At 38.9% G+C, this 22080-nt stretch overlaps 1 protein-coding gene across 4 annotated transcripts in view; it reads right to left on the bottom strand.

The window, feature by feature from the left end:
• Positions 1 to 974: 974 nt before the first annotated feature.
• GPRIN3 (GPRIN family member 3) overlaps positions 975 to 22080 on the bottom strand; it is a 74018-nt gene continuing 52912 nt past the window's right edge. For all 4 annotated transcript variants that reach the window (XM_049885719.1, XM_049885720.1, XM_049885723.1 and 1 more), the window contains one exon: positions 975 to 4141. In XM_049885719.1, coding sequence (XP_049741676.1) covers positions 1674 to 4028 — 2355 coding nt within the window. In that variant the 5' untranslated portion in view covers positions 4029 to 4141 and the 3' untranslated portion in view covers positions 975 to 1673. The remainder of the gene's footprint in view (positions 4142 to 22080) is intronic.

Raw genomic sequence — 22080 nt, 5'->3', positions numbered from 1 at the left:
ACTAGTTCATTCCTCTGTTTGTACTATCCCAACCCTACAGCCGCAACTGATCTCTGTAGGTAGAGCTGTGTCTTCATCTGGGAACAGGTATATGCTAAGTTTAAACAGGTGTTTTCTCTCAAGGAACATAGCGTACCCAAAGCTCAAACCATTATTGGTTTTAAAGCATGAGATATGATAGTAGTTCTCTTAAGATAAATAAGTTTGCAGGGGTTGCCTTTTTACTAAAGCTATAAACTTAAGCAATTTGATGATATTAGTCTCATATAAATACTGTAATGAAGCTTGTGTTTTATTACGTATTGATTATAGTTTCTATTAGAAGCTACTGAACCAAAGAAAAAGAAAAACATAAATTGCATTGTTTTTGTTACTCACGGGGCTTTCCCCTTTTTTTTTTTTTAACACAGAAGAGAGAGTGTTTGGTAGTTGGCTATTTATAATTCCTTACCAGAACCTTAACATTCTCAATAGAATGTTACTGGAAAATAATCATATAACATAAAAATTAGTATTCTCACCAACTTGATCACTCTTTTCAAAAATTCAGTCCCATGCGCTTCCTATAGAGTAATAAAAAAACAAGTCAAAATCACAGAGATGCACCTTGCCTTAAATGGAGAAAGATCTGTATCTATAAATCTGTGTTTTATAGAGGTGGTATTCATATTCAAAAGCTTAGCTAATTTTTATAATATAGCTTTCTTGTATTTATTAATGGATATAACAAGGTCTTTATGAGTCGGAATTGACAACAGTGGGTTTGGTTGGTTTTTATTATAATAAGGTTTGTAAAAAGGGTTATCTGCAGGTTTACAAATTATTAATTGATATTTGGCATTTTATTCATCTAAATGCTTTTATTTAATGTCATTTCACCCAGAAATGAGTCAAATTTGTTTTGATTTTTTACATTTTATCCTTATTGTCTACTTGAATTTTGTGCAGTAATAACATTCTTATTGTAATAAAGCAAAAACAGAAAAAAAAAAAAAAAGCCAACAACATCAACAACAAAAAAACACCAAACCCATTGCCAGCCAGTTGATTCGACTCATGGTGACCCTATAGGACAGAGCAGAACTGCCCCATAGAGTTTCCAAGGCTGTAATCTTTCCAGAAACAGACTGCCACATCTTTCTCCCTTGGAGCTGCTGGTGGGCTTGAACTGCTGACTTTTCAGTTAACCACTGTGCCACCAGGGCTCCCTTATTGCAATAGGACTAGAAATTTTAACAGTGTTTTGCTAATAGTGTTGTTGCTATTTCTAATATAAAGCAAGGATTTTAATGGAAATACCATAGTGTGATGAATTGAGGCAGTAATACAAAATGACGCATGTATGATAATGCTATTTCTATAAGCAGTATCATATTAAAAAAACCCAAAAACCCAGTGAATATTATTTCCACATAATTAAGTCTGTAAACAGCCAGTGAAACTTGCTTCTCTTCTCTCTTTCTTTCAAATTCAAATGACATTTTGATTTATGGGGTCCCAGACGAAGGGCCGTAAATTTCTTAATAGCAATTTCCTGTATTTAATACTTGTTTTCTATTCATAGGTTCTTTCTCTTTCAGGTCGCTCAGAAAAACAATATAAGTAAGCTTTCAAGCAGATCAACACTTATGAATACCCTAAATGTATACATGGGCTCCCATGTGCCTTCCCTTTCAATCTAACACAGATGAAGGGGCAGGGCGAACGCAGCAGTTGGGGCGTCGAAAGTTCTGCAGCATGGACTGGAAAACGCTGTGCTGCCTTCCCTTGAGCTTTTTATTTGAAGAAGTGTCTGAGGAAATGGATCTCCGGGACTGGCTGCTTTGCGCTTTGATTAATTTCTCATGTTCCCTGATTTGCCTTTGTAAGTGGTTCTGGATCGCGATACCCAAGGACTCCGGGTCCAAGGAAGCACCATACACCTCCCAGGTCATGCCCTGCTCATCCCACACCACATCTCGGACACGTTTGGACTGTTTCAACTGGAGCTTGGAGTCGGCGCCAAGCTGCTTTTTCTTCTCTCCTGGGGTGAGTCCTACCTGAGCAGCAGCTGCTGTCACGTTTAACTTTTGCTCTTTGAGGAACTCACTGACACGGCTGGCCCGGCGGGGGCTGGCTTTGACGGAGCGAGAAGGGGTCCTCTTGCCAGAACCTGGGCTGGAGTCACCCATGGAATCAGAAGGCAGACTCAGGCTTGTGGCTGCCTTGGTTTGTTTATTTTCTTCTAAGGCGCTCTCCTGGCTCTTTCTCAGGGAGGAGGGAGTGGGATTAGCAGCTGATCCTGTGTCTCCCTTTTCTTGAGGTTTGGGATTGAGCAGTAGGGTTTTGGCCTCTGCTTTTTCCTTTTCACCCAGGGTATCAGTGCCAGCAGACTCTGGTTGTTTTACTGTCTGAGGAGATGCAGGTTTTCGCTCCCCTGCACCTCCTTTCTCAGCAGGATCCAAGCTCTCAGGCTGCTCAGCTTTGCTGGCTGGGACACAGGAGTTGGGTAGTTTACAATCTGCATCTGCTTGGGGGTCATTGATGGTTTTCACAGTAAACTCAGATGGCTTGACTTCAGATTTCTGCAATCCATGACTTATTTCATCTTGACTACCTGTACAGATAGAAATCTGGTTGATAGGGCTAGCTTTCAGGGAGCTAGAATTAGTACCTGAAAGTTGTTTAGAGATTGGATCTTTCCTCTCTGGAGTCATTCCTGCTGACTTCCCATCTACTTTACTTGTATCTTGAGCATTATTGGATGCCACACTGATTGGTGAGGCTCGAAGGACCTTGTCTGGTAAGCTCATCAATTTACTTTCCCTTTGCAAAGCTGTGGAACCAGCTGCAGCTGCCTGGATGTGTACCTCTGGCACAATGCCACAGCTCTGACTCACCTCCTGGGGGGCTAGTATGCTGTCAGACAGCTCCAATGTGTGGCTCCCGCTGCCACTGCCATGGCAGATGACACGCAGCTGCTCTTGTTCAAAACGCTTAGGAGTAGGGTTTTCTTTTAAGAATGCAGCAAGGATGCTGGGGCTGGTGGAGACTGATCTGCTCTTGACACTTGCCACTGCCTGCACCTCCGCATCTTGCCAAGTCCTGTTGGTAGTGTCCTTGATCTCGCTTTCAGCTTGGTTGGTCATTGTGCTTGCCTCTTTGAACCTTGACCTCTGATGCTTTGCTGGCAGCAGCAACTTCTCTGGGTCTGGAGGAAATGTTGAACTTTCGCTGGAGAGGTGGAATGGCTGAGGTGTCACAGAAGACACGACCAGGGGGTCTGAGGCAATGAGAAAGGGCTGTTTGTTTTCTGAACACCCGAATTCCCTAGCAGGAGATTCACAAGACCTTGGCTCAGAGTCACAACTGGCTTGCTGCCTCTTCCCTTCAGGTTCACTTACAGGAGAGGCTGAGTGACTGCACACTGGGGTTGCGGCATTTGGAGTTTGCACCGTTCCCTGGATTGTTTCTTGAGAAGGAAAATCATAGGGCACTTGATCTTTGCTGCTGCCAGGGCTGTCTTCCGCAGGACATCCTGACTTCTCAAGTTGCTCTCCACCTGAGGTTCTCTGTGACTTCACTTGGGGGTGTTCAGGTACAGATGAGAGGCTGGCCTGGAGCTGGTCAGCCAAGGTGGCCTGGTTGGTGCACTGATTGGCTGGCATGGTAAATGACACCTGTGTAAGATCCTTTCCTGCTGTGGAACTGAGGGCTGGTGCTGTGGGCATGCTGCTTCCTGGCTGCTGGGGGTTACCAGGAGAGTTGAGTGTAGGAAGCGCTTTCTCCACCTCACTGAAGACACAAGGAGCAGACATGTCTGGCTGGGTGGTCTCATGCTCACAAGCCTGCATTAGGGCCTCAGCCACTGCCCTGGGACTGAGGACTGCTTCTGCAGGAGCCCCTGAAAGGCCATTGGTATTCTTACACAGGAGAGCTGGTCTGTGCTGAGATGCTGCAGATCTCACCTCTCCTAGGTCCTCTTCTTTTCCAGAAGCAGCAATCAGGGAAGTTTTAGCCGATCTCAGAGGGTCAGGTACAGTCCCCATGGAATTTCTCTTTAGGAAAACTGCAGAGTTTTCCCTCGAATTGTGTGGAACTAGGAAACAGTTGTAGCTCCCAATGAAGACACAGTCAGGGATGATTCCCCGGAAGAATCAATCTGTGTGAATCAAGCAAGGAAACAGTGCCATTAGTACATCATTTAAGGATTAAAAAAATATATAACTAATTGTCGTTTATAAAAGACCTCATAAGCACAGTAAATATTTTATTTCCATGTTTGTTTTATATAAACATAGATCTTGAAAAGATTTTGGAAAGAAGAATTTTAATTACATAGGTACTATTTCAATGTATTAATTTTTGCTTGCTGGTTTTTAATGCATTTACCTAAACATTTGATAACTATCTCTGAGGTCATTTGTATAATCTGCCTTACCAGATATCAGAAAATTCTATAAAGCAACTGTAATCAAATCAATAAGTATTGAAATAGGAATAAACAAAGATGTATGCGATAAAGAATACCTAGAAGTAGATCCAAATACAAATGAAGATTTAATACATGACCAAGAAGACATTTTAATTTAGTGGCAAAAGGATAGATTATTTAATATAATGAATCTGACAAACTGTTTATTCATCTGGAAGTAAAGAAAACTAGATCTTTATCTTACACCGTTTCCAAAAATAAACTCTAGATGGATTTAGAAGGATTAAAGTTTAAAATGTAAAATAAATAAATAAGTAAATATCCTGTAAGAAAATCTCAGGGATCATAAATATAATCTAGGGGCAGGGAAGGGTAGGCTCCTAGGTAAGGCAGAAAACATAGACATTACTAGAGAGAACATAAACACAGATGACTATATAAAACTAAAAACTTTTGTCTGGCAAAACTTACCATAAACAAATACAATAGATTTAAAAAATATATTTTCAACCCTAGAGGAGAGGCAAAAATATCTGTATCAGGAGCTCTTAAAAACTGATGAGACAAAATAGTCCATTGACAAAATGAATAAAGAATATGAAAGCACAGTTTATAAAAGAAGAAATCCAAATGGCCAATAAACTTATGAAAAGTTCCTCTAATTCCTTTGTAGTCAAAGAAGTGCAAATAAAGTAACACCAAGACTTTACATTACACCAATTTTTGTAAAAAAAAGTTATAATGCTATGGTCTATGAGGATCTAGGTAAAGGATGTATTTTCATTAATCGTTGGTGCAAATGTGTAATGTTACAGCTTTCTTGGCAAAGCGGTTTGGCAATAGTTTTTGGAACTAAAAATACACGTGTCCTTTGACCCAGTGATCCCACCCTTGGAACTCTATCCCACAGAAATAAAATCACCAGCATGTATGGATATAGGTACAAATATGTTTACTTAAGCACCATTTGGAAAGGTAAAAATTCCTGGGACCCCATGAGTAGGGGAGGTAGTAGAATAAGTCATGATATATCCCTACTATGGAGTACTATGTAACCATTAAAAGAAAGAATTAATTAGGCTAGAATCTTTCACTCGTGAGGGACTTTCCCATGGTATGTTCAAATGAGAAAAGCAAAAATAAAGATTGTACACATTTTCACTTTGTAATGAAACACCACATTATGTATGTGTTTATATATGCTTATACAAATTGTGAAAATAATTAGAACGAGATGTATTACGTATGAATAGAGGAGGAATGATGATTTGGAGACAGGGAGGGGTGATGGAGGGTAACCAAAGGAGAGGAAAGACTGAATTTCAAAAAGTACACCTGATCTTATCTAAGGTATACAGCTATGTAAAGTTATAATTTATGTTTATATGTGTTTTAGAGGAGTAACTAGGAACTAGGTGATGTGATGATCAGAAATTAATGAACAATTATGCTTTAATATTATCTCTATCGCTAAGAGTCCGCATGACTCAGGCTAATCACTTAATTTCTCTAGACACCAAATTAACTCACCGGCAGTATAAATTATATATTTCCAAGGGCCCTTCCAGCTCCAAATTCAAGGCCGTGACTTTGTTTCATATGACTGATGATAAATCAAACAGCACAATCTTCACTTAGGCTACCACCAAAAAAAACTGCCAAAATAAGTCAAAGGCAAATCTGAGTGGGCTCAGATTTCTAAAATATAGAGTTTTATCTTTTGGTACACTGTCATTTGGCTGTTGTACATATGAAATTTAACAATAAACTGAACTTCTTTTCTTTTCTTCCTTCTAAGTTCATTATTTGTATTAATGGAGTGAATACTTTCCTATCCCTGGTCTTGACTGCTTTCTGCTCATTCAAGCCACTTCTCCAGGTTTATATTCCATTTCTTTCTTATTTGAGTTTTCTTGCTGTACCTCACTCAAACCCATCTTTCTCTCTCCTTTTGCATCTGTGTTCATTATACCTTTTTTCTTACTCTCTGCCTTCCTCAACCTCAAAAAGCCTACCCATTCTTCAAGGTCCCACTTAAATTTCATTTCCTTTCTGAAGATCTCTAAAACTTTCAAATCATAAAGACTCTCTCTTTTTTGAATCTTGTATAGCTATGATCTTCTGTGTCATTTGTATCATGTTTTTTATCCACCATTTTTGTACCATTGTTACCTACATAAATGTCATATATTGCCGAAAGTATTTCAGTCCCTAGGAGGGAAGGAGATAAGCTTATCGATTCTTTTCTGTTCACTTCACATGACAGAGTGTAGGTCCTTTGTTAAGGAAAAATTTACAGGAAAACCTTGTTAATTGATCCTGTTTTCCACCCAAATGACCCTTATTAGCAAAACAATAAAATTTTAGAGCCCTGCCAAATTTCAAATAATAAGGAATTTTAACCCATGGGATAAAATATTGGTGAAAAGACAATTAAAAAGAACATTATCCTTGGAAATAAAATGGTTGTATCTTGTTTACGTATTTGTACTTTGGATTTAGACAATTAAAGCCCAGAACACTAATAAAAAAAAGCAATTACCTGCTACAAAATGCTGGAAGGTCTCCTAAAGCCAGAAGTACAGAACGTCTTCTGTGTTGTATGGCTGGAGCCAAGAAACCTGGCTTGCCAAAGAGGGTTGTAAAATATGAACAGCTCAAAGTTCAGCTGAGATAAAGAGGGGGGACTTCATAAAACTCTCAGAAGTCATCGTGTTTACTTCCATTTCTCACAGAGTTGATGTTATTAGTTTATCTTTGAAAGCACATTTTCATTTGTTTGCTTTGCTGATAGAGAGTAAATTATCAATAAATTTAAGAATCAAGAGGAAAAGTAAGATTGTAGGGATTGGAGGATGAGCCCATTTAAGACTGACATATGCCTGGTTAACATCTGTAATTTGAAAGCTCTTGATTTATTGGTAGATAAGAAATCAACTCTACTCTCAACCATATGTGGTAAGGACATTGTTGCAGCATCTCCATGAGCCCAGAAGAGACTTGCCCATGTTCTGAAACAACTCCTCCATTCTCCTGTTCCCTCCGCCACCAAATGGTGCAAAATACATGGTCTCCAATGGGCTTTTTTTTAAAAAAGACGTTTTGACAGTGTAAGCACTTGCTGGTTTAGAGTAAGGAGTATGTGTCTTTATCATCAACAAGAGTCCATTATGTTAAGATTTAATGACCTCCAAGAACAAGGTTGCAAACAAGGAGCCCACGGGCTGAATGAATCCCTCTGTAAGTGTGCATGTATGTGCATATATAAGTACACGTGCATACATGGAAGTGTGGAAGAGACAAAGAGAAAGAGATGGCATTAACACCAACTACAATGACATTCGTCACTGGTCACCTGATGAAAAGCCCTGGCTCGCTGAAAGCTGACACTGCCCTTGCTCCTTTGGAAATTGGTGGGTTCTACTACGATGCCATGCTGCCTGTTTTCATAACAAATGTTCACGCTTAAAAAGACAGGCAGCAGGGAATCTCTCAGCCCTTTGTAACTTCCTCCAAAGCTGTTCTGGTAGAAAGAACGTTAGACAGAAAGAATGGAGAGAGCCTTGGCGGCCTACAGGTCAGCAGGATGCTGATGTACTAGAGGTATTTTGATAATCCTGTGGGCAGCAATTACCTTTGCCCACTTCAGAATTGCCACATTGCTAGAACAAGGGCTCCAGGATGTTATCACATCTCTTTAGTGATATTACAAAAGTGTTACAGGGACCTCCGTGAGCACCTCTTTCTACAGCAGATTTTAGTCTTCTGACCCTTAGAGAACAGTGAGGTAAGAGATTATTAATTCTCAAGGAAAGGTTAAGGAAAAGAAATGTCATCTGGCATTCTACTCAATCTGATTCTACTTGCTCTCTTTAAAGGGGGAGCTTTGCCTGCATCATTTGCATTCTGGACTCAGTAGATCCTGCCAGTGCACAGTATCAAGAAGAGATGATTCAGTCCCAGGTAACATACACAGACTGGGAAAAGCAGCTCTGTTTTCCTTCTTAAAAAAAAAAAAAGAAAGAAATCATACTCTGTTACTGACAGCTGCTTGAAATACAGTTTTCAAAGATACTAGCTGAAAAATTGTGTTTTCCCTTCAAACTGTAGCTGGAGCAAACCAGAATGGCTGAGAAGAAAAGGTTGCTTTGCTTAGTGCCACTAACAGTGTCGTGTGGACTTCTGGTTATAATGGGTGCTTTAATCAAGCCTCCCTATCCAGTTCTTTTGTTCAACACTGTTCTAGAAAAACAAATGCGTGGCCTGTTATCTCACCGAGTTCCATTATTTGTAAGCAGAACTGGACAAAAACCAAGAGGTAAAAAGGAACTCTAAAAAGCTGATTATTATTGTTCTGACTCATGGCGACCTATGTACAACAGAACAAAATGTTGCCCAGTTCTGCACCGTCTTCATGATCACTGGTAAGCTCAAGTCCATTGTTGCGGCTACTGTGTATTTTGAGCGCCTTCTAAGCTAGGTGCTCACCTTTGAGCACTATGTCGAACAATATTCTGTTGTGATCCACAGAGTTTTCACTGGCTACTTTTCAGAAGTAAATCACCAGGCCTTTCTTCCTCGTCTGCCTTAGTCTGGAAGCTCTCCTGAAACCTGTTCAGCATCATAGCAATATGCAAGCCTGCACTGACAGATGGGTGGTGGCTGTATATGAGATGCATTGGCTGGGAATCAAACTTAGGTCTCCCACATGGAATGTGAGAATTCTGCCACTGAACCACCAATGTGTCAAAAACAATTTGAGCAGATGGTTCTAAACCCACAGCAGATTAGAATCATATAATGCAGTAAGCACTTATCTGTTTTCTATATTCCAGGCGCTAATTTACTTAATCTTCAGAAGTCTATGAGGCTGGTTCTATTATTATCTCCACTTTGCACATCTGGAAACTGAGGCAGTTACACAATAAGTAAGTGGTGGAGTCCAGAATTAAATCCAGACCATCTGGCTTCAGAGTCCACATTGTTAACCACAGTTTTACACAGGCCTGAGGCATCTTTTTATGGAGGCAAGCTCAAAGCCTGTAAAGAATTGTCATTAGACAACAAGTAAAAATAAAAAAAAAAAAAGAAGGAGAAAATTCAAAAAGCAGAACAATATAGGAACACATAGCCCTTAAATTATATTACTACTTCAAGGTCACAGAGGTACACTAAGCAATGCAGAAATACCTGCTCTTCGTAATGATTAATCTAATTTGGATGTTTCAACTCATAGCCTCATAGCTATCCTACAGGATAGAGTAGAACAGCCCCATAGGGTTTCCAAGGAGTGGCCGGTGAATTCGAATTGCTGAACTTTTAATTAGCAGCCTGAGCTCTTAACCACTGTGCCACCAGGGCCCCTATGACCGGATGGCAACAGTTTTTTTTTTTTTTTTTTGGTGTTTGGATGTTTCAAGGGCTATGGAAGGATCCCTGGTGGAGCAATGGTTAAGTGCTCGGCTGCTCACTGAAAGGTGGGTGGTTCGAACCCCCTAGCCGCTCGCTCAGTGGGAGAAAAGACCTGGTGATTTGTTCCTGTTAAGATTACAGCCTAGGAAACCCTATGGGGCAGTTCTACCCTGTCCTAGAGGGTTGATATGAGTCAGAATCGACTTGATGACATACAACAACAAAGGCCACAGACTTCTCTGAGAAGCTGATAAAAACCATGGCCTCTCTCTTTAGAGACACACATACACACACACACATTTGCACATAATTTTAGGAGGTTCATACCTGGGAACCTTTTCAAAGAGTGCACATTAACAACCTTTTTCTAAGGCCTCAGAAAAATGCCTCAGAATGGAATTTACCTCCCTCAAAGTGTTATTACAGAGTTTAACAAGAAACCAAACCTGTTGTAATCCAGTCACTCCAACTCATGGTGACCCTGTGTGTTACAGAGTAGAACTGAGTTTCATAGGGTTTTTTTGGCTATAATCTTTACGGCAGCAGATTCCCAGGCCTTTCTTTTGCAGCACCACTGGGTGGGTTTGAACTGCCAACTTTCTAGTTAGTAGTTGAGCACAAACCGTTTGCACCACCTAGGGACATTTTCATGAACTAATGTAAGTTAAACACTTGGCGTGGTTCTTGGAAGATAACAGATACTTAATCATGAGTTATTACTGTTTTAAAAAATTATTATTTTGGCATCATTATCTAAGAAGGCAGAATTTTTGCTTTGTATATTCTAGAGAGTCCATCTTAAATGGTCCAACATTTAAATTAGTTTTCTATATATGTCCCCCAATGCCCAGTCTAAAGACGATCATTTAAAGAAGTAACTTTTAGTTAACTTGAAAATTAACATAAAAACAAGCTCTCTTCTTTTTAGAAGATCTTGGGAGAGATGTGGATTTTTGGGTTCTCTCTCTGGTAAATTAATGATTCAGAAATTAACCCTTTAAGAACTCAATTTCCCCATCTGTGGAGATAATTCATGGCCAAACGTCAAAGCTGCGGCTGAAAAATTCCTAAAATAAGTTTTCTTTTCTTTTTTTTTAATTTGAGGCCTTCTGGAGAGAAAATGCCTTTGGAATGTTTAGGTTTTGTTATTTTTACCTTCTCTCATCAAGCTGGTTCCTATCATCTACTTGCCTTGCCAGACAGATAATTAAAGCTGAATATTTTCTTCCCTTTACTGCTGGGCTTTGAAGGATTTCAATTGCAAGCTTATTTTAAATGCAAAGAGAATGCAAAAGAATCTGAGGGCTAAATGGTGGTTAAACAACAAGCTAATAGAGGTAAACTAAGTAGTTCATTGGCATTTTTTTTTTTACATTTGCATTTTAAAATTCTGTGTTAGCTATGATTAAAGCTTGCCTGCATCCCAATTTTCTGCAGGGTATATTTAGCACCAAATTAGTCTTACAGGCAAGTATTCTTGTCCTTGCTTAGTTCCTCCCTGACCTTGCTGATCCTGTTGCTTCCCCCAAAACCCCTTCTGGTTTCTCCTTAAAACCAGGCCTCCACTCCACCTGCTTTCTCCTGGCAGAGGCAGTTCACAGCTGTGGAGGTTGGCACCTAAGTTGGAGACTCTTGCTACCCAGCAGGAGGCTGAAAGCTTATTAGTGATTTCTGCTTTTTGCTCATGTCGGAAACCAGTAAGAATTCTCTCCTCTGGTTCCCACACCTAAGGCTTTAATCATACTGAATGATGGGAAAGCATCTGGTGGTGGTATTTGTGGTTGATGGAAGGATATGAAAAGGGAGCAGTGGTCAGTTGGGCTCTTCTGCTCCTAGGGAGCACAGAGAAAGTTGGGAAAAGGCAAAGTTATGAAGTAAACTTCTAGGATCTTGTGATCTATATCTTCTGCTGTGCCACACTTTTGCTATTTTAAGGAGGAACTGAACTCCTCAGAGAATTTAGGGTGCTCTGCTCCCTGGTGGCACAGTGGTTAAGAGCTCAAGCTGCTAGCCAAAGGGCCAGCAGTTTGAATCCACCAGCAGCTCCTTGGAAGCCCTATGGGGCAGTTCTACTCTGTCACATAGGGTCGCTATGAGTTGGAATCAGCTAGAAGGCAATGCATTATTATTATTATTATTTTTAGGCTCTTGAGAATGAGCAGTTCCTTTGCTGAGGTCAAGATCTCCTTTCAATTTCACCTGTGAGTTATGATAAAAAAGAATGAGAATCAAACAACCTGTCACTGCTTTGCTTTACAGTCTGCAAAACGTTAAGTTATGCACCGTGAGGTACATAAAAGCTTTGATTAGATTTTCAATCCATTTGAGGAGACAAGACGAATTCAATAAGAAGGTATAAGTGAATGAGATAGTATATAATTAAGTGCCTAACGCTGTGGTAATAAACTACTCTTTAAAGAAGTTTCAGTCAGGGGGAAGGCCGATATTTCTTATTCAATTGACATTTCCTTGTACAACAGTTTTGTAGGCTAGAAAAATTGCCTTTGTAAGTCTAAAGAAAAATGGACATTTGAAATTATAAGTGAAGCAAATAAGAGTAAAAAAGAATTGTCTTTGATTTAAAATAAATAATCCCTTAAATCACACATGGACAATTACAAACTACTGTTAACATCTATTCATTCATTTAATAAGCTGGTGCCTTCTTTGTTCCAGATACATGGGATACAGTATAAATAAGACACATTCATGTCCTTGAGGAGCTCCAGCAAATCATTAATTTCATCTTCCTCCCCTCCAGTTTTACAATCAAACATGTCTGCAGACATTGCTCAATATTTCCAAGGGGAGGCGGGAGGTGGCTTGCCCCCAGTTGAGAACCACTGATCTACAGTATTCATCTTTAATAAAAAGAAACATCCTTAGAATGAAAGCAATTCCTTTTGTTATAATTTCAATGAACTCAGTGTTATAATTTCTTCCTTTTAATTCTGACCACACCAAAGCAAATACCCTACAGATATGGCATTCTGCTCTCAAGTCAAGGAGAGTGCATCTCATACTTTACCTATGAGAGTGCAAATTTGTACAACTTCTACAGAGAACCCCCTCAGGTTGGAAGTCACTCAAAATACAACTGGGGAAGAGCTGCCTCCTCAAAGTACAGTTGACCTTAATGACATGGATGAAATAAAGCTTTCAGGAACACCATTTGCTGATGTGGCACAACTTAAAATGAGAAGAAACAGCTATAAACATCCACTAATAAAAGGAATGTGGAATGTACAAAGTGTGAATCTAGGACAATTGGAAGTCATCAAAAATGAAATAAAACACATAAAGATCAATATCCCAGGCATTAGTGAGCTGAAATGGACTTGTATTGGTTATTCTGAATTGAACAATCACATGGTTTACTATGCCAGGAATGACAAGTTGAAGAAGAATGGTGTTGCATTTGTCACCAAAAAGAACATTTCAAGATCTATCCTGAAGTACAATTCTGTCAGAAACATCCATATGCCTATGAAACCCAAAATTAATATGAATGATTATTATTTAAATTTACTCACCAACCACTAAGGCCAAAGATGAAGAAATTGAAGATATTTATCAGCTTCTGCAGTCTCAAATTGATCTAACATGCAACCATGATGCATTGATAATTACTGGCAATTGGAATGGAAAAGTTGGAAACAAAGAAGAAGGATGAGTAGTTGGAAAATACGGCCTTGTTGACAGAATCAATGCCGGAGAGCCCATGATAGAATTTTACAAGACCAGCGACTTATTCATTGTAAATACATTTTTTCAACAACGTAAATGGCAACTACACACATGGACCTCACCAGATGGAATACACAGGAATCAAATTGACTACATTTGTGGAAAGAAACAATGGAGAAGCTCAATATCATCAGTCAGAACAAGGCCACGGGCTGACTGCGGAATAGACCATCATTGCTCATATGCAAGCTCAAGTTGAAGCTGAAGAAAATTACAAGTTCACGAGAGTCCATCTATGACTTTGAGTATATCCCACCTGAATTTAGAGACCATCTCAAGAACAGATTTGATGCACTGAACACTAATGACTGAAGACCAGGTAAGTTGTGGGAAGACATCAAAGACATCACATATGAAGAAAGCAAAGGTCATTAAAAAGGTAGGAAAGAAAGAAAAGACCGAAATGGATGTCAGAAGAGACTCTGAAACTTGCCCTTGAACGTAGAGTAGCTGTAGTGAACAAAAGAAATGATGAAGTAAAAGAGACGAACAGAAGATTTCAAAGAGCAGCTTGCAAAGACAAAATAAAGTATTATAATGAAATGTACAAAGACTTGGAGTTAGAAAACCAAAAGGGAAGAATGGGCTCAGCAATTCTCAAGGTGAAAAAACTGAAGAAAAAATTCATGCCTTGAGTTGAAATATTGAAGGATTCTATAGGGAAAATATTAAATGACCCAGGAAGCATCAAAAGAAGATGGAAGGAATTCAGAGTCACTGTGCCATGACTTGAGGGCACTGGTGGGGGTTGGTTGGGTACCAAAAAGAATTGGTGGGTGTTCAGCCATTTCAGGAGGTGGCATGGGATCAAAAATCAATAGTATTGAAGGAAGAACTTCAAGCTTCACTGAAGGCATTGGTGAAAAACAAGGCTCCAGGAATTAATGAAATATCAATTGAGATGTTTCAACAAACAGATGCTAGGGCTGGTAGTGCTTACTTGTCTATGCCAAAAATTTTGGAAGACAACTACCTGGCCAACTGGCTGGAAGAGATCCATATTTGTGCCCATTCCAAAGAAAGGTGACCCAACAGAATGCAGATATTATCAAACAATATCATTAATATCTCACGCAAGTAAAATTTTGTGGTTATAGCATACAGCGAGAGGGAACTGTCATTGACTACGCAAAGGCATTAGACTGTGTGGATCATAAAAAATTGTGGATAACATTCTTAAGAATGGGAATTCCAGAATACTTAATTGTGTTCATGAGGAACCTGTACATAGACCTAGAGGCAGTTGTTAGAACAAGAGGATACTGCGTGATTTAAAATCAGGAAAGGTGTGCGTCAGGGTTGTATCCTTTCACCACACTTATTTAAACTGTATGCTGACCAAACAGTCAGAGCCGCGGATCTATGTGAAGAAGAATGGGGCATCAGGACTGAAGGAAGACTCATAACAACCTGGGATATGCAGATGACACAACCTTGCTTGCTGAAAGTGAAAGGGACTTGAAGCACTTACTGACGAAGACTAAAGAATATATCCTTCAGCGTGGATTACACCTCAGCATAAAGAAAACAAAAAATTCTCACAATTGGACCAATAGGGCAACATCATGATAGGTGGAGAAAATATTGAGGTTTACAAGAATTTCATTTTACTTGGATCCACAATCAATAACCATGGAAGCAGCAGTCAAGAAATCAAATGATGTATTGCATTGGGCAAATCTGCTGCAAAAGACCTCTTTAAGTTGTTAAAAAGCAAAGATGTCACTTTGAGGGCTAAGGAGCACCTGACCAAGCCATGGTATTTTCAATTGCCTCATATGCATGCAAAAGCTGGAAAATGAAAAAGGAAGATTCAAGAATTGATGCCTTTGAATTATGGTGTTGGTGAAGAATATTGAATACACCATGGACTGCCAGAAGAATGAAAAAAATCTGTCTTTGAAGAAGTACAGCCAGAATGATCCTTAGGAGCAAGGATGGTGAGACTTTGTTCCACATACTTTGGACACGTTATCAGGAGGGACCAGTCCCTGGAGAAGGACATCATGCTTGATAAAGTAGAGGGTCAGCGAAGAAGAGGAAGATCCTTAAATAGATGGATTGACACAGTGGCTGCAACAATGGGCTCAGGCAAAACGACGACTGTGAGGATGGCGCAGCACCAGGCAATGTTTTGTTCTGTTGTTCATGGAGGTGCTATGACTTGAACTATCTGGACGGCACTTAACAAAACAACTATAGAAGACAATTTGTCAATACATGTCAAAAATAGAAGATCACATATTCTTTGACTCAGCTATTGGCCAGATCATGTATATTATTTATTTAGGTATTAACCTTATGAATAAATCTATATAAGTGCTAATTACAAGGTTTTTCATTGCAGCATGATTAAAATAACAAAAGGTTAGAAGCATTCTCAAGACCCGTTGATAGGAGTTTAGTTAAAACAATTATTGTACATCTATACCGTGGAACTCATAGCGACCCTATAGAATAGAGTAGAACTGCCCCATAGGGTTTCCAAGGTAGATTCAAACGGCTGAACTTTTTGGTTAGCAGCCAAGCTCTTAACCACTGTGCCACTAGGGTTGCTACAAAACTGTTAGGAGTCAGAAGTGACTCGATGGCGATGGGATTAGTTTTGTGGATTATACCGTGGAATACTGTTGTTGTTGTTAGATGCCATCAAGTCAGTTCTGACACGTGGTGACCCCGTGTGTTACGGAGTAGAGCTGTGCTCCGTAGGGTTTTCTCAGCTGTAATCTTTAGAGAAGGAGACCACCAGGACTTTTCTTCTGCAGTACCACTGGGTGGGTTCGAAGCACCAAACTTTAGGTTAGCAGTAGAGCACAAACTGTGCCATTGGCAGCCGTAATTATTAATGAGGATGTTCTTTATGTACTGCTATGGAGTCATCTTTAAAATATATTAAGTGAAAGAAGAACAACAACAAAAAACAAGCAAAGCAGTGTGTGTAGTATGCTAATAAAAAAAAAAATATTTGCATTAAAAAGGGAAAAATGTATCTTTTGCTGCATATGCATAAAGTAACTCTGCAAGGATAAATAAGAAATTGCTACTGGGGGGAACCGGGCTGTCTGTGGGACAGGATGAATGAGTGATTTTCATTCCATATTCTTTTGTGCTTTTTTGAATTTTAAACTCTTTGAATGTGTTACCTACTGAAAAATAATAAAAATTTAAAAGCTGGTGCTTCTCACCTAGGCAAAATTGATTGTACACCCTGAAGCTTTTTTATCAGTGATGATGAATTTGGCCACACTCTTTCCATCTGCTCTTCGCTACAGAAGTAGGTCAGACTGGCTGTGCAACAAGTTAAAGGAAACCATAATTTCCTTATCCATCTTGGCTGTCTACAAGCTCCAAAGTAGGCAGAGTAATTATTTTTCAAAGTCAACAGCTGAGAAATACTTTTAAAGTGCTGCCTGTTAGGCCAAAAAATAAAGTTTACTTAAGTTACATTTTCCAGACTCTCTGACTCCTGTTTTTCAGTTGATTTCTTTTTTTTTCTTCCCCTCTTTCCTATTCCTTGTAGCTTTAGAAACTGGTCCTTATACAACATACCGCTCAAACAATAAATCTAAGGATACCTAAAGCCAAACCCTATGAAACTGGGTCAAAATGTCAATAAAAATGATTAAGAAATATTCATTTATTTCTATTTTTCTGTCTACATTTCAGGAATTGACTGAATATGAAGATAGAAAGTTAAAAAAAACATCTTTTAATTGTCAACTCTCAAATCCACTTCTATAACCACCAGACTTAACAATTTATCACATCTCACAACAAAGCAACATTGTCCTCACTGGTCTCTATCAGTCAATTCCCAAAATTTATCCCCCGCTTGCTGCTGATGTTATTTTCCTAACACATATATGACATGTCTCTGTGTAAAAAAAAAAAAAAACCCAAAATTATACAACATATATATGGTTCCCCATTAGCTATAAAATTAAGATACATCCTCCTCAGTACAGTTTAAAAAATGTCCTTCACTATCTGATGCACTTTAAAGACTGGTATCCTCTCTCATTATCATTTGCCAGATCCTGTATATTATTTATTTATCTTACTACAAGCTTCAAAGAAAGATTATTTTCTTCATTTTTACAGATGAGGAAACTGAGCCTCAGAAAAATCCAGTTGCACATTTAGTAAGTGGCAGAGTTGGAACTAAAACCAAGTCAGTCTGATGCCAAAGCTCGTGTTCTTAACCACTATTGCCTCCAAGAGCACAGACAGAGAGAAAAATGAACTAATGCTGTATGTAGATAAAAGAAGAGATAGCAAGAGGGGTGAATTTGAAAAGCATTTTCAAAAGATAATTCCTTTGTAAAACTTTTTCTAATAACTTCAACCCAAAGCAATTATTCCATCTCTCCTCCCAGTAGCAGTTTATTGTTTGTATCAGCCTCAAGGCACTTTCCACATTTTGCTTTATACTTTGCTCGTTTTTGTCCACTTTTTCACCCCTGCATGCTTGGGGAAGAGAGTCCCAGGCAGAGGGCACAGCTAGTACAAAGGCCCTGCGGCAGGAGCTTGCAGGGAAGAGCAAAGAGGGCAGGGCGGCAGGTGGAGCTGAGTGAGTGAAGAGAGGAGGGGCCACCACAGAGGTTAAGGTGGAGGAGTCATTAGATCTTTGCTCATGTGTTACCTTCTCAATGAGCCCCTCCTCCCACACCAGTGTTTTTTTTTTTCTTCACTGATTGTTATGAATTGAATTGTGCCCTTCAAAAAGATATGCTGAAATCCTAACCCCCGGTACCTGTGAACCTGAACCTTGGAAATAGGGTCTTTGAAGATGTCATCAGTTAACATGGGGTCATATGGGAGCAGGGTAGATCCTGATCCATTCTGAGTGATGCCTTTATAAAAGAGAAGAGACTGATAGAGGGAAGATGTGAGGATGAAGTTATGCTGTATCTGCTAGTCAAGGAGAACCTAGGGCTACTGGAAACTGAGAGAGACAAGAAAGGCTCTTCCCCTAGAGCCTTCAGAGACAGCATGGCCCTGCCAGCACTATGAATTCAGATGACTAGCCCCCAGAATTGTGAGACAATAATGTTCTGTTCTTATAGGCCACTCAGCTTGTGATATCTGTTACAGCCGCCCTAAGAAACTAATACGCTTTTGTTCCCCATGTGCCTAGAGCAGTGCTCAGCCCATTCATTATAAGCTCTCAACAAACATTTGTTAAATGAAATGAATATTGCCTTTTTTGTTTTAGTCTACCCTGATAGTATGCATTTGAGGAAAGGTTTTCCTTGAGGATATATACAGGAGATGTAATCATACATCCTGGATGTTTTGGGGATAATTGCAGTTCAAAATACTGAATTATATCACCACCATAAATGTTCTTATACTTGCCTTACTTTTCACTTAAAAAGACATGTTCTTAAAATAAAGGAACCCAAATATACTTTATCAGTGTTCTTTTTGAGCTGACTCCTCTAAAGAGTCCTGGGTGCTTGGTTGGTAACCAAAAGGTTGGAAGTTTGAGTCCACCCAGAGGTACCTTAGAAGAAAGGCCTGGCTAAGTCTACTTCCTTAAAAGCAGCCCCTGAAAACACTAAGGAGCACAGCTCTACTCTGATGTACACGGGGTCGCCACGAGTCAGGGCTGACTTGGCAGTGACTGTTTTTTGTTTTTAAAGATACCTGCTCTGAAGACAGGCAATTTCTAATTCTGTCCCTAGATATGGAATACATCTTATTTGGGGGCTTGCAAGTAACTGATTACAATACTTCAAATACTTTTGGGGAAAATATAATACATAATTAAATTCATAAAAAATACAGGAATTTAAACAATATCCTCTCAGATTTGTCTTTCCAACCTAGGGAATACTTATAACTATATTTGCTTCTGAGATCTTTTTGGAAAATTTAAAACTTTGTGATGAATTCACTAAGGTAATAGTGTCTAGGAATACATGTTAACCTGTGTTAAAATTGCAGATTACTATGATTTTGTACAAGGCTAAAGGTTAAAATGTTCTTTGATTTCAATAACATTTCAGTTTATATTTATTTACTACACTCTTTTTGGGTCTTCCTTCTTTCCTTCCTCCCTCCCTTCTTGTCTCCCACCCTCCCTTCCTTTCCTTTCCTTTCTTTCCCTTCTTTTTTGGTAGGGTGGGCAAAGGCCTAATATAATTCATCTATATTTTATAATAGATTATAAAGTAAGATACAAATCAACATTCTGTTCTTTATTTTTTTTAATACACTTTGTAGTTAAAATTACACCATACCAAAATTTTTAAGACGCTTCGTAGGTGATGTTGATATGCATGCAAGATTGAGAACCACTATATTATATAACATCACATTTAGGTAAAACCAAACACCATGTTTTTGGTTATTTACAGTGTTAAAAAGAAAAGGTGTCACTTTGAGGACTAAGGTATGCCTGACCCAAGCCATGGTATTTCCAATCACCTCATATGCATAGGCATGCTGGACAACGAATAAGGAAGCCTGAACAAGAACTGATGCACTTGAATTATGGTGTTGGTGAATAATGCTGAATATACCATGGACTGCCAGAAGAAGGAACAAATCTGTCTTGGAAAAAGTATAGTCAGAATGCTCCTTAGAAGCGAGGACGGGGGACTTCATCTCACGTACTTTGGACATGTTATCAGGAGGGACCAGTCCCTGGAGAAGGATATCATGCTTGGTAAAGTAGAGGGTCTGTGAAAAACAGGACAACCCTCAAGGAGATGGACTGACACAGTGGCTGCAACAATAGGCTCCAACATAGCAACAGTTGTGAGAATGGTGAAGGACCAGGGAGTGGTTCCTTTTGTTGTACATAGTGTTACTATGAGTTGGAACTGACGTGACAGCAACCAAAAACAGCAACAACAATTGGCAAAGATTAAACATGTTCAATGGTGGCAAGAGTGAAGTGAAAATGGTATTCTCAGTCTTGCTTATGGGAGCACAAATTGACAGATTAAGGAAATTATAAATATCTATACCCTTTTAACCAATAATTCTACTTCCGGGAATTGAGTCTAAGAAAAGTAAACAAAATAGCTGGTAAGGTTTTATGAACAAAGACGTTCATAGTAGGGTTATACAGTAGAAGCTCTCCAAATAACCTCTTAACCGGCTAGCTTTCCATTTCCAGTGTAAGATTTATTGATGAGTCTCACAACACATGGAACTTTAGCAGCTGGTAGACCCTTCTCTGGTGTGCCTGCCTGGTTCTGCTCCCATCACTTATGTTGTATGAAAACCAAGAGTCAGTGGAGACTATTCTGAAACTTGTTCATGCCATTTCTTCTTGTTCTTGTCATCACATAATTTGACTACAATCATATTACATAAAAGAATGAAGTGTGAGTGCAAAAAAGTTTTTATTTTTCTGAAACTAAGCTGAATGCTTTGCAAAGACTTGACAAAGATGAGTCCCTAAAAAAAGCTGCTATTGATTTAAGAGTGAGTGAGACAGCTTTTAAAATTTGGAAAATAATCATAAACACTTAACTTTTTTATTCTTCATCCAGATTGCTTTGCTTCATTGTGACAAAATTAAAACAGAAAAATATTGAAGGTGCAGTATGAGCTCATGTAAAAAAAAAAGAAGATATAAAACTCCAAACAGTAGATCCATTCTCAAAGAAAACATCTGGTTGGTTCTATATCAAAAGGCTAGCGAGTAATATAACTTCAAATGTTTTAAGTTGAAAGAAAAATCTAAGGAATATATGTATCATTTTTATAATTCTTCATTTATATAATCTAATATACTATACAGAGAAAATATTAGAAGGAAATACACTAAAATAATAGTGGATTAATATATGGTAGTATTATGAGTGATTTTAAAACTTTATTCTTTTCTATTTTAAAACCCTCTAAACATTTGGAGCCCTGGTGGAGCAGTGGTTAAAAGTTTAGCTGCTAAACAAAAGGTCGGCAGTTTGAATCTACCATCTGCTTCTGGAAAACGCTGTAAGGCAGTTCTACTCTATCCTGTAGGGTCACTATGAGTTGGAATTGACTCGGCGACAATGGGTTTCATTTCTAAACACAGTATTATTTCAACTGCGTAAAATGTACCAGAAAATATAAAGAAGAGTAAGAATGAAGAAACAAGATTAATACTAAATCCAAACCCACAGCCCCACCACTGCCCACTGCCGTCTATAATCCATACTAAATCTTTGAGTTTCCCATTGCTAAGAATATTCATGGTGCATAAATAGGATGGGTGTTTTTCTCTGAAGTTCACCTTTAGATCTTGTTTTATGTCAATGCACTATCTGGGTTTTCAGATATTATACCAGCTCTTTAACTTAACTAAACCGGTTCTACACACGATTCTTTATAATATAATTAGACTCCACTAGAAAGCTGGGAAGAAATCTGGGCTTAAATCTGCCCAGCTGAGGTAGTTTTACATGCTGTTGCTTCATAGTATTTGCTGTTGTTGTTAGTTGCTGTGCAATTGGTGTCCACTCCAGGTGGCCTTATATATAACAGAACGATGCATTGCCCAGTCC

This window comes from Elephas maximus, chromosome 5 (genome assembly GCF_024166365.1).
Source record: "Elephas maximus indicus isolate mEleMax1 chromosome 5, mEleMax1 primary haplotype, whole genome shotgun sequence".
In the NCBI taxonomy this organism is placed as follows: Eukaryota; Metazoa; Chordata; class Mammalia; order Proboscidea; family Elephantidae; genus Elephas; species Elephas maximus.
Note: the sequence above shows the minus strand (reverse complement) of the source record. Positions and strands in the feature narration are given on the sequence as shown.